This window comes from Callithrix jacchus, chromosome 11 (genome assembly GCF_049354715.1).
Source record: "Callithrix jacchus isolate 240 chromosome 11, calJac240_pri, whole genome shotgun sequence".
Taxonomy (NCBI): domain Eukaryota; kingdom Metazoa; phylum Chordata; class Mammalia; order Primates; family Cebidae; genus Callithrix; species Callithrix jacchus.
Genome location: NC_133512.1, coordinates 42159863 through 42174013, shown reverse-complemented (window position 1 = coordinate 42174013; position 14151 = coordinate 42159863). Strand labels below are relative to the sequence as shown.

Sequence of the window (14151 nt, the reverse complement as noted above, 5' to 3'; positions counted from 1 at the left end):
AAGCAATTATTTTGATTTGGAATTTTATTATTTTTCTGAGCATAACTAAATATCTGTCATTACAACATTAGATGCTTTTCACACGCCTGTGCTACCAGTAACTAACACATTCTAGAAGACTGTACTATGTGCTTAGGAAAACACTGGAAGAGAAAATTTTCTGTCTTTCTTATAGGATCATTCTTCATCAGACCAGCTGAAGGTACAGTAATTAACTCAGAGGAATTACAGCTAGGCAAGCTGAACTTTATAAACTGTGATATAGCTGGCCTAGAGTTAGAACCTGTACAATGCCAATTTATAAAATGACAAAACTGTTTCCATTCTCCTCACCATGATTGCTAACCTTGGCTTCTGTAAACTGCTAGTTTACTTTGCAGAATGCGAAGAGGTAAAGCTGCATACCTTCTCTTATCTGTAACTGCCAGAACTGCTGGCCTTTGTTTGCCGGTAATAACCAGAATAAGCACCCCCAGATAATTCCATCCTGGCGCCAAACAACTAAAAAATCTATGGACCCCACACCTGCCCAGATAATGTATAAACTAATGTTTATCTTGACTTCTCTAAACCACTTGAGTAACAATCAGAATGACAAAAGTCCCCTGGCCCTTGGAATGTCCGGAGCCCCTCACCCTCGTCTAGGCCCAGGAAGTGATTTACAGCCCTCAAAATGTCTGAAGCCTTTCATCCTCATCCCCGCTCCTCACCCCCACTCCCAAGGTGGTTTTGCAGGTATAAAAATGTCTTGTCACCCTTCTTTCTCTGCCACGGGTTTGAGAGACGTGAGTCCTCCGTGGTCACCAGCAATAAACCCTGCAATTTGGCATACTTTTGTCTTGGTGTTGACTTTCTGTGCTCGGTCTGATATAACAAAACCACTGACATACCCACCCAAGAGAGAGCTCTGCAGTCCAGCATCTATTTTAGCAGGCAGCAGGAGCAGCTATGTGAATCAGATACAAAATGGACATGTCCTAGAGTAGAGTCAAACATAAGGACAATGACCTGAGCTTAAATAGTGGATCTTGCTCTTACTGTGTAGCTCAGAGGAAAGTAAACTAGGTCAGTTTTTCCACCTGCAACATGAGAGCAATAGTATATTAGTGTGATTGTAAAGAGTAAGCGAGATAGCATGGAATGTGTAAGGCACCTAGCATGAGTCCAATGTCCTCCCCATCTTGGTTTTAAATCCTGACAAAGAATGCTCAAATGCTATAGCATTTCTATGTTTAAAAAGAAAAAAAAACATATAGTAATAGATATTCTGGTTCCCTATAAGCATCTGTTGGGAGCAAGAAGAGTGGTAAGGCAGGAGAGAAGGGCCATAAAATCCCTTAGAGTCTAGGGAAAACTGCAACTGCATCTGATAGCCTATCATGTAATTCAACTCAATTAAATGTTAGGGGGATGCAACTTAAAAATTAGACATTCCTCAAGAGATCAAGACCATCCTGGCCAACATGGTGAAACCCCATCCCTACTAAAAATACAAAAATTAGCTGGGTGTGGTGTTGTGCACCTGTATTCCCAGCTACTCGGGAGGCTGAGGCAGGAATTGCTTGAACCCAGGAGGTGGAAGTTGAAGTGAGCCTAGATTGTGCCACTGCACTCCAGCCTGGCAACAATCTCCAGTGAGATTGTGTCTCAACGAAAAAAAAAAAAAAAAAAAACAGGTTCATACAGTGTTACAGGCAATGCTAAAATCCAAAAAGCTCTTAAAACCATAAACAATTGTTTTTACATAAATTGAGTGGCAAAATCAGTCCTGAACTTGAACTGCCTTAGAAGCTCTATGGCCTTTATTACCACACTGAGCATAGACATTTACACATCTTAAGTTCCACTTTGTGGTGGTATCCAAAATCCCACTGGGGATGTGATATAACATGTGATGTACTGCAGTAGGTTCTAGAAGTACAAATTATTCCAAATTCTAAGACATATATAGTCCAAAGGTTTCAGATAAGGGAATTTGTACAATCTCTATTTAAAGGAGGTGGAAAAAAAGAAATAGAAATATAAAGAGAGCTAACTGGCCTGAGGCAGAGACTTGTGGTTAACAATTATCTTTCTCAAGTCAGCATTTGCTTTAGAACTCTCAAATATTCTATTATATGGAAACAATAACACTACTTGTAATATAACATGAAGTTCTTGAAGAAATAAGAGATAAAGAGATAATATACATAAAATGCTTCAAACAATGCCCTGCACAAAGTAGGTGTCCAATAAATGCTGTGTAATAGTAACAGTGCCTAAAAAATACTTTGAACATAGTCCATTGTGTCATAAAAATGGTTAATTTTATGTGTCAATTACATCTGGCTAAGGGATACCCAAATAGCTGGTAAACATTTTTCTTAAGTGTGTCTATGAGGGTGTTTCCAGAATAGGTTAGAATTTGAATTGGACAACTCAGAAGATCACCCTCACTGAAGTGTGTGGGCATCATCCAATCCTCTGAGATCCTGAATAGAATAAAAAGGCAAAGGAAAGGCAGATTTTCTTCTAGAGCAGAGACACATTCTTGGTTCTTCTTGGGACTCAGACTGGGATTTATACCCTTGAATCCCCTCGTTCTCAGGCCTTCGGGTTTGCAATGGAACTCTACCACTGGCTTTCCTGGGCCTCCAGCCGGAGCTTAGCCTCCATCACCACCTGAGCCAATCCCTCATAATTAATCTATGTATATATGTATACATCTAGGCTATAGCTCTGTATATCCTACTGATTCTGTTTCTCCAATAACTCTGATTAATCACTAGGAAAATGTCTACAGGTAAATATACAGCTCTCATAGTATGCTATGTGCTTCATTTTATATATATATACACACACACACACACACACATATATGTATATACATACACGTATATATGTATATATATACACATATATATACGTATATGTATATACACGTATATATGTGTATATATATACATATACGTATATATATAGACACACATATATATATACGTATATATATATATACACATATATATGCATATATATTTTTTTAATCCAAGAGTTCTCTCTTTCCTATGCCCACAGAGGCATTTCTACCAACAGAGATAGTCTTGAGTACAAGTCATAAATGGAATGGGTTATCTCAGCTGAGCAAACAAGCACTTACAGCTGGGAGAGGATTATAAGATTTAAATCTCCTAATGCAAAAAAGGTATTTTTTAGAAATAAATAACCTATAAGACTGAGGAGCAGCCTAGAGGAAGGCATCTGGAATTTAATGTACAAACTAATCAACCAGAGCTCCTGTTAAAATGCAGACTCTGATTGAATGAGGTGGGGCCTGAGATTCTAATTCTCAGGTAATCACAATGCTACTGGCCTAGGACATTCACTTAGATTAGGAAGGTCCCACAGCAGTGATCCTCTAAGTGTACCAGAAGCATGAGAATGTGCTGGGAAGTTATTAGATAAACAAACCCTGAAGTATAAAGAAACTAACAAATTTGTTGACCTTAATCAGCCATTTACACTAGGCAGTTAGGATTATATTCCCTAAGAATAAAAAAACTTCTTTTAAATCCCTTAAAAATAAAAGTAGCAGACCAGAACATATTACATAAATAAAAGCCATCTCTGCAAACAATTTCCAACGTCATAGCCCCTACAATTACACTTGAAGTATAGGTTTTACATTTTAAGAAGGCTCTGATAATGTATAGGCCAAGTATTGCAATTAGACTTCTCAGTCAAACTCCTTACTAATTGTTGACAAAAAATCATTTCCATTTTTCCTAGGTTGTACATACAAAGAAGCTCTGTAAAGAAACCAAACTGAGTTTTATATTTTCTTGTGTTGAGGATGTGACCAACCACATGATGGTTTAGCTGACTTTTCCAGAGAAATGTTTACACATTGCTTGCTTGATATGTAAATATATGTCAACATTTTGATTTATAGCTATAAACGATCTGCTTACATACACATATACAGATGCATAAGTTATAGCACATTAATTGTTTGAAACAAAATATCCTTGAAGGACAAAGAACTTGAGGGTAAACCACAAATATATTATCATAATCAGAGAAAAGATTTTCATTTTCTGAATAAGTCCATTGATTGTTAAATAGGGTTTCCCAAACTTTTTAAAATAAACTGATGAACTCAGAATACAGATTCAGTACTTTCTTCTATTTCGATAAGAGTTTGAATTTAGAAGTTTATCTCAACGAAAACCTGAGCACATACTTCCAGCCATAATCTATTTTCTTTTTTTTGTTTTCTGTTTTTGTTTTTGTTTTTTTGAGACAGAGTCTCGCTCCCTCACCAAGCACCAGGCTGGAGTGCACTGGCGTGACCTCAGCTCACTGCAACCTCTACCTCCCAGGTTCAAGCAATTCTCCTGCCTCAGCCTCCCGAGTAGCTGGGACTACAGGCGCCTGCCACCACGCCCAGCTAATTTTTTTGTATTTTTAGTAGAGACGGGGTTTCACCATGTTGGCCAGGATGATCTCGATCTCTTGACCTTGTGATCCGCCCACCTCGGCCTCCCAAAGTGCTGTGCTCAGGAGTGAGCCACAGCGACCGGCCTCATAATGTATTTTCAAAGAAATCAGTTTCTAACATATTGTAAAGCATTACATGTATTTCAGGTTTGGGGTGAATACCTCTGATTTTGCTATGAGTACATACTTTAAAATAGTGGTTCTCCATTAGGGGAAATGTCTTTTTCCTAGGGAACGTTTGGCAATACCAGGAAACATCTTTGATTGTCAAAACCAGAGGGAGGGGACTGAGGGATGGATACTTCTGGCAGCTTGTGTGCAGAGGCCAGGCATGCCACTAAACAACTTGTAATCCACACAACAGTCTGCACAGCTTAGAATTTTCCAGAGTAAAATGCCAATAGAGTGCCAAGACTGAGAAAGCTGATTTAATTAACAGGTTACAAAAATATACAAAGACTGTCCCTAAGTATATCTTAATTACATTCCTTGCATAGTGTTAAGCAAAATAACAAATACTTATTGCTTATTAAATAAACTACCTCTATTTAGCTGAGATCTTTGAGTCAGAGAAGAAAAAGAACTAAAAAAGGGTTATCACATGTGTGATATCTACAATTACAAAATTGCAGTCATTGTCCAATACAAAAAAAAACTTTAAAAATCACCCTGTCCAGCCTGATATATCTAGTTAGGAAAAACAGTGTTTCTCATATAGAAGATGCTATGTTATGTACCAATACAACACTGTTAAGGGGAGAGCGCAGTCCTCTTAATAGTAAAAATGGGCTGGGAGCAGTGGCTCATGCCTGTAGTCCCAGCACTTTGGGAGGTTGAGGCAGGTAGACCATAAGGTCAGGAGTTTGAGCCTGACCAAGATGGTAAAACCCCGTCCACTAAAGATACAAAAAATTAGCTGGGCATGGTGTCACACACCTATAATCCTACCTACTTGGGAGGCTGATGTAGGAGAATTGCTTGAATCTGGGAGGTGGAGGTTGCAGTGAGCCAAGATCACACCACTGTACTCCAGCCTGGGTGACAGAGCAAGACTCCATCAAAAAAAGTAAAACTGAAGTGAGACATTTACCAAATTATATAAATCAGTTATTGCTGTTTTCTTTCTAAGAGTATCAATGTCCTATACTTTCCTCAAGTTAATAAAGTATTTCCTTCATAAAAATTAAAATGAATGTGACATCATAATAAGTGCTATTTCACCAGCAGGAAACAACATAAAATATAATTATTTTTTAAAAACAAATGAAAGACCTTGGGGGCCTACAAGCTTTTCTGCTTTTAAGATTGCTGGGGTTTAAACAGTCATAAGAAATTCTGAACTGGCTTACATTTTTGAAACACAGGAACTGACAGTCATAAGGCCAAACATACCCTTAACAATCGATTCAGCCGCATACAGATCACGTTTGTAGGTCACCTAAAGGACAGATAAACTTCATTAGACTTAGCAGAGCAGGAAGGAATGTGCAAGCCATAAAATAATGCCCTCAAGGACATTCTTGATTTTTCACAAACTATAAACGTAATACGGACATTTTCTAAATTAGAAAAGCATCAGCAAATTCACATAAAAATATATTCTATTTCTACAAATCGTTGATTTGTTTTTACATCTCTGAATAAACTGAGATATTATATGGCAGTGGTTACTGAAATCTTAATGTAACTCAAGTATTATATTCAAAGAAAATGTGGTAGTGCTTAAACAACAGTGTTAACACGACTGCATAATAATGAGGTTTTATACTAGAAAAAAAAAGGTAGGGTAGAAGTCTCTGTATAACAGAAAAGTCACTGAATTGCTTTCTTAGCTGAAATAATTCTGAAAGATCAATATATGTTAAGAGGAACTTACTTCTGAACTGAGTGTATCTATACATATCTAGGTAAGAGTTACCTTCTAAGATTTTTATTAAAATGTGGCTAAAATAGAGCCTATAGTGTATCCCTATGTGCCTAAGAACAGCGATAATCTTTCCTTAAAACATGCAGCTTCTTAATAACTGTAATCTGTTCCTTGTAATGTAACCTGCCACCAGATTGTGTGTCTCTTCTATGGCAGATACTTCAGACTCCCATCCACTGAGCTCAGGTACAGAACATGTAAGTGCAATGTGGTGCATAATTAATTCTGTATCACAGAACTATAATACATAGTAAATAATGACACAGTATTAATAAGCTTTTGTAAGTTCTTAGAAGCTACTTTTTTGGAGAGCAATTTTTTTTAATTGCATTTTAGGTTTTGGGGTACATGTGAAGAACATGCAAGATTGTTGCATAGGTACACATGTGGCAGTGTAATTTGCTGCCTTCTCCCCATCACCTATATAAGGCATTTCTCCCCATGCTCTCTCCCCGCAACTCCCAACCCCTACTGTCCCTCCTCTGTTTCCCCACAATGGACCCCAGTGTGTGATTCTCCCCTCCCTGTGTCCATGTGTTCTCATGTTCTCATTGTTCAACACCTGCCTATGAGTGAGAACATGCGATGTTTGATTTTCTGTTCTTGTGTCAGTTTGCTGAGAATGATGGTTTCCCAGTTCATCCATGTCCCTACAAAGGACACGAACTCATTGTTTTTTATGGCTGCATAGTATTCCACGGTAGCATAGTATTCCATGGTGTATATGTGCCACATTTTCCCTGTCCAGTCTATCATCAATGGGCATTTGGTTTGGTTCCAAGTCTTTGCTATTGTAAACAGTGTTGCAATGAACATTTGTGTGCATGTGTCCTTCTAGTGCTACTTTTAAGTATAAGATATTTATGATGCAAGTTTTCTAAAAACCCATTTTGAGAAATTCCCACCATATTATTACCTGACTGTGCTTATGAAATTGGACTTTTTATCCTCCAGATTAGCTAACTACAAGATTTGTACAGAAACTTGGTTTAGTGATGTGGGCTACTGCACTTCTATCCAAAATAGATTCCTCTGCTATGCCTTCACCCTGGCAGGTAAATCCTGGACCTAAACTGTATCTCACCATCCAGAAATAAAGTAGCAACTAATTTGATAACACAGATAAAAAGTTGTTCAAGCAATTCAACCAATCTATTAAAATGTGAAATGCTATCGTATCTCTAGAGCAAGCACATGCTAACCAAAACTAGTGACTCCTAGTTAGTGATCCATGATGTAATTCTCCTACATGGGGGAAGAAAAATGATAGAAATAAGACAGTTCAAGGTCCATGCTATGCATTTTAACAAATCAAGTTATGTACTATGTAATTTATTCAACAAATAATTCATCAAAGCATTAGTGTGTTCTGGACTCTGTTTTAAGTGCTGGGAATGGGGGAGAGAAATGGGGAAGAGGGAGGGAGGGAGGGAGGGGGAGAGGGGGAGAGGGAGAGAGAGAGAGGGAGGGAGAGAGAGAGAGGGAGGGAGGGAGGGAGGGAGAGACACACAGACAGACAGACACACCCTTCAGCCAAAATGCTTAACATGTGGAGATTCATTTTAGTTAAGAAATTTTCTTGTAAAGTTGAATAGAGTTAGTGTTTATTTCTTTTAATGAATATGTAAAGTTAACTAGGTATCTGAAATTAGGCCTCAATATTTGCAATGTGAGAAATTTTTTTCTACAGTAATACTTTGTTACATAGGATAAACTCACAACAGAAATTAAGGAAATATGCCTAGTTAATTTTTTATTCCCTTCTGCTTTGAAGGGTAAAACTGCATTTTACATTAAAATAGAATATGAATATACCTTACATATTCAAACAGTTTTTAATGATAGATTTCTGGATTTATAGAAAAGTTCTCAGATTCTAACATGACTTTTCTAGAATACATTCAAGATTTAATTTTTGCAATGGAGTCAGTCTTCGGTATAAAATACATTTATTACTACACAGAGATTTTTTCTCTTTTAATGTTAATTAACTGGTATAAACAAGAAAGACTCCTGAATTTTTTTCTGTCAGTTTTTTCCTGTCGGTTACGGATATCTACAATACACTAAGGTTTTTTTTTTTATTTGACTTCTATTAACATATTTTACAAGGAGCTTTGTTGAATACCTCAATTGTGCCTCAACAAATACTGATTGAATGTAAGTAAGTGACAGAAAACGTATCTTATAAACATTTAAAGTCCCATAAGCCTTATTTTTTTCCTACATAGCTGACATGCTTCAAAAGCAGTGTGACTGGAAAATGTTGTAATTCTCAGTTGATGGGTTATTCATTTTTTCCATCTAAATTTTACAGCACTATGGGTTGTCTTTATTTTAATTTAAAAAAAACCCAACACCCTGATCATGAGTATTCATTTTATTCTATTAGCATAAGTAGTCTTCCTTTGACCTTCCACAATACCCTATTATGAAAAATTACTTTTAAAAAAATCAATCCTGTAGTGAGATAAAGAATGTCAATCCTCTGATTTGCTGGTTTTTAGACTGTGCTCACTAGAGCCTCAGGGACCACCTGAAGAAGAGGAAAAGTGTTCTGTGCAGATGAAATTCCAACCCAACACCTGGCACTCACCTAGGTCAGCTCAATTTTTCTCTATTTTGTTTGACTGAGCTTCTGTGTGCTCTTTCAGCTGAGTAACATGTTTAGCTTTAAAAAGAAGTTCCATAGAAAAAGAATCCTAAACTCAGATCTATACATATAATTGTTTTCTCATTCCTAGACCAGGATTCTTAGCTACTTCAAGGTACACTCTGGCTGAAGCTATCACATCCACATGTTGTTTTTCTGTGTTGAAACATAAAATAGTAAAAACAAAAACAAAAAAATCCCACAACTATCAGAACACAGCCAGTTGGCCACTATCTTCAATAACTTAAGACAGACAACAAATAATGTTCTCCCATCTTTCCCTTCACAATAAAGTGGCAACTTGAATGTTTAGCAAAACTTGCATTTTAAAGACAGCAGGAAGCTTATTAAGTAACTTATTTCAGAACTTATTTCCTTATTATATACATACAGAAAATATTCTTTTCCGGATACCTATATAAAAATACTGGATAACGATATAAAAATATCTAAAGAGAAACAATGTTACCACATTGTGTTTTTGAAGTTACAAAAACCAAATAGAGACTATTTTGTTTCTTTTGTTCTTAAACAGATGCTAAAATACTTGGAACTAAAAAAATATATTCCCCCAACAAAAGGAATCCTCAAAAGTCATTCATTCCAGTAATATTGTGATTATACAAAAACTTCAGAACCTCCTAAAAAAGCACTTTTAGACAATGGAACACAGTGGTTAAATTTCTTCCGTAACTGATTGTTAATCTTTTATGGCTTGAAGACAGTTTTGACATTTAGAAACAAGAAGTCCATTCAATTAAGTCTGTACAGCGTAGTAAGAGACCAAGCTAATTAAAAATATATGGGGCCAAAAATAACTAAGTTAAAGAGATTCAAGTTGTTAAGCAGACTAGATGAAAGCTCATGAAAATAGTAGTGTTTACTTGGGCCTGTCAAAGCAAGACCACTCCAGGGAAGCATGACAGCTGATTCCTATTCCTAGCACCAGTCCTGTGTTCTTCAGTGCTCATCATCCTTGAAGGGGAGAGCGGGATACTGCAGTCATTTTCTATACTGCATGGTGATTTGAAAGGAAAACAAAAAAAAAACTAGTATCTCCAGACCCCAGAAGAGATAGCCCAGTAAGGTGACATCAAACCCAGAATGTTTATTTTTTACTTTTACCAAAACATATTTATAAAATACAAAATACAGACCAGCCTGGTCAACATGGCAAGAGTCCGTCTCTACTAAAAATACAAAAATTAGCCAGGCATAGTGGTATGCGCATGTAGTCCTAGCTATTTGGGATGGTGAGGCAGGAGAATCACTTGAACCCAGAAGGCACAGGTGGCAGTGAGCCAAGATCATGCCACTGCCCTTCAGCCTTGGCAACAGAGCAATAATCCATCTAAAAAAAAATGAATTAATTAAATCAAATAAAATCCAAAATAATCCTTCCCAAATTTCTGGTGGCAAGTGAAATTCTACTACTACTGAAATTCTAGTATGACATGCAATCCTCAGAAATATCAAGTCATTCTTTAACCCAGTGTGAAGTGAAATCCCTAACTTTTAGGAGAAAGAGAAGGTGTATTGCTCCATATTTTGGAATTCTCCTTTGCTTTACACTGTACAATAGTAATAACATGCCTCAATTATGTCCAAGTGTGTCTTTTACTGTCAGATTTTTGAGTCATGTTCCAAGTACCTGGCCATGCCATCTGAATCGAGTACCAGTTCAGCATAATTGTATTAGAATTTTTCATATCCAATTTTTTTTTTAAAAAGCAGCATCTTTGGAGTTAGTGCAGAATTAGAACACTAATTTCAAAGTGTAAACTCCATTGCTGTGTAAAACAAATACTGCTGTCATACAAAATAAGACCACAAAATTAAAAGTAAAAGCCTAAAGACAAATCATACAATGTCATAAAAAAGAGTTAATTAGCTATGAAAATATTTAGCTATTTCTAGCTAAATGATTAACTATGAAAATAATTAGTTATGAAAAAGACAAGTCAAAGATGAGACAAGAGGCAGAGAAAAAAAGGGAAGCTGAAAACAACCACAGTATTTGCATTCCGGTATCACTTAACAGAAAAAAAATGTGATATTAACAAACAAAAAAACCTCATAACGTCAATCTGTAAGACATTTTCCCCAATCCAGAGCATGACGGGCCTTTTAGAGTCCAAGCTGGAGAGAAAAGAGAAATATGAACACCTCACCCAAAAGAAAACACTGAAGATGGAATGAAACATTCAGAGAGTAATGTGCTGCTTCCCTTTCATCCACAGATCTCAAGAGTGGTTTACAAACTTCAGGAAGGCTCAGAACATGCACAAAAGATAAATAATCACAGCCCCAAAGATGTCAGAAGTGAGACCAGGGAGTACTTATTAGTTTGACATATTAGTAGCAATAAAACACCTTAGAGTTTCCACATCTTTTCCTGGTCTTCAAATTAGGTCTGCCAGACAGCCAAAGGGGTTCCAAAAAATGTGGGTCAGAATCGTTAATGAAGCATCTAATTGGAAATTGCCAAAAATGATAAATATTTGTATCACTATTGATATATATATGTAAAAATGATGAACAAAATGTTTGCCTGCTAGGTTGATGACAGTTAACCCAGCAGGTAGGCATTTTAGGTTGTCCTTAAGTGAACAGTAATACTGCATAAATTTTCTTTACCAGGCAATAATCCAAACATGTCAATATTTTGGAGTCTTAGAATTCAACATTTGAAGTATTTAAGATTATTCTGAGACAATCATAGCAGGCAGTGAGGCAGATCATATTACTGTGCAAAATAACTATCAACTTATAAGGGTTTCTGTTTTAAAAAATCAGTAAGGAAATATGCTTATAGACTCAGAATGAATCTTTACTAATCAGATTCTGATGGATGTTTTATAAAGATTTCCAAAGACCACAATCATTATCTCAAAAGCAGCAATACTTATTTCAAGATTAAGAAATGGCCCTTACAACTCTTATTTCCAAATATACTATTCAACTAATGAAACAAAGAATCACACTCTAAACCATCCCTGGCCTTGCTATGAAGCTGCAGTATGATAGTCCCATTATCTTCTTGGCAATACGTTATCTATTCCCTCCAAATGGAGTACATTATGCCAGGCACAGTAGCTCACACTGGTATCCTCTGGACTTTGAGAAGCAGACGCAGGCGAATTGCCTGAGGTCAGGAGTATGAGACCAGCCTGGCCACCATGGTGAAACTGCATCTCCACTAAACATACAAAAATTAGCCAGGTATGGTGGCTAGCACCTGTAATCCCAGCTACTTGGGAGGCTGACACAGTAGAATAGCTTGAAACCAGGAGGCAGAGGATGCAGTGAGCTGAGACTGCACCATTGCATTCCAGCCTGGGCAAGCAGGAGGAAAAAAAAAAAAAGCCATTAGAAGAGCTGGGCCCTGCCACAGGAAACAGTGTAATTCCTCACAGTGGGGCAGAAAGTGGATCCAGCCACTACCGATACTAAGCCAGAACTGTGGCAGATACCCTTTCAACCCAATTAAGTTGGAGCAACCACCCAGGGCCTGGAAAGAAATGTTGCTACTTGCAATTGGTGGGCCAAGTTGTAGCGTTAATCCAACTCAGTGAAGGAAGGCGGAAAAAAGGCTACTGACATGGTTTGGATTTCTGTCCCCAACCAAATCTCATGTGGAATAGTAATCTCTAACAATGGAGGTGGGACATGGTGGAAGCTGACTGGATCACGGGGACAGATTTCTGCCTTGGTGCTGTTCTCATAATAGTGAGTGAGTTCTCAGAGATCTGGTCATTTAAAATTGTGTGGGTACCCACCCCCAAGCCTCTGTCCACCTACTCTGGCCACTTGAAATGTCTCACTCCCCCTTTGCCTTCTGCCATGATTGGAAGCCTCCTGAGGCCTCCCAAGAAGCAGAAGTTGCTATGCTTCCTGTACAGCCTGCAGAACTATGAGCTCTTTTCTTTATACATTACCAATATCAGGTATTTCTTTATATCAGTGTAAGAACAGACTAATACACCTATCTATAGAGAGCAAGATAAAGAAAAAGTGAATAAACCAACCTCACAGGCTAAAATGAGATGTGTCTGAGTAAATTATCTCAAAGTGAATTTTCTTGAAGCCAAGCAGAAAGGATAATACAATTTGATGTTTCAGTAAATCCATAAGACTCCTATAACTCCCACTAAATGCACTACCAGTTTTAAATGTATACCCATGCAAACACATAAAAGCTCAGCAAAGAACCCAAGCAAAGTATCATTCCTCTTACCTTCCAGAGGTCAGGTGATCCTTCTACAAGTTTGGCTTTAGTGCAACAGTATTTTAGGGCCAACTGCAAACACTCAGTTCCAAATTCCAAGTCATAGTCACTACACTGGTGTAGAAAAAAAAAATTAAGCTAAAACAATTTTAGTAAAACTCAGCCTTTTATTTCCTAATCAACTGCAATCAAAGGAAGAGCCTAGAGAGCTCAAGCTATTTAATCAGCTACTGGTTGAGTTATAACATCCCCAATAGCTAAAAGCAAAACAAATTGTGAGCAGGAATACTGCAATCCTCATTTGAGTTTCAAGATTCCTCTATAGTTTTAGGTATAAAATAGATAGAACACTTTGTTTCCTTTGCATATATTTCCAAACATGTTTATAAAGTATCTGAAGTTATAGCTGAGGATTATCATAACTGTTGATAAATATATATCTACAACATCTCAATCTCATATCTTGTATTTGTATCAGAACATTTTCAGGTCATAGTTCTATTGTTTTAATATTTAAAATATCAATATATCCTTTTTAATTATTTACATTTTGCTTATATGTATGGAACATTTAGTATTTCATTGTGAAACAAAGTGTAAAGGTACCACAAAAATTCAGTAAAAATAAATAAAACATTTTTTGGCATTTTAAGCAGAGTCATTAAAATATCCAAGTAACAATACAATTCAGCTGAACAATACTCAGGGTACCTATCCTGTCTCCAAGTTCTATTTTAAGCACTAGACATATAAAGATAAATCACACATATATTGTGCCCTCAAAGAACTCAGGTCTAGAAGGGGAGGCTGATATCTAACAGAGCAGTCTGCAACAAAACCTGATAGATGCAGCACTAGAAGAATGTA

The 14151-nt window shown here is 36.9% G+C and overlaps 1 protein-coding gene across 13 annotated transcripts in view; it reads right to left on the bottom strand.

Annotated features, from left to right (window-relative positions):
* The window catches only part of CRPPA (CDP-L-ribitol pyrophosphorylase A), a 337573-nt gene that overhangs the window by 213836 nt on the left and 109586 nt on the right, over positions 1 to 14151 (bottom strand). For 10 of the 13 annotated variants that reach the window (XR_008473356.2, XM_054237213.2, XM_002751545.7 and 7 more), the window contains 2 exons: positions 13294 to 13398; positions 5869 to 5914 (listed from right to left, as the gene is read on the bottom strand). Coding sequence is in view for 12 of the 13 variants with exons in the window: in XM_054237213.2 (XP_054093188.1) it covers positions 5869 to 5914; positions 13294 to 13398 (151 nt within the window). In the remaining variant the exon portion in view is untranslated. The remainder of the gene's footprint in view (positions 1 to 5868; positions 5915 to 13293; positions 13399 to 14151) is intronic. The other 3 variants (XM_035253718.3, XM_078342637.1, XM_078342634.1) reach the window with 1 other exon arrangement.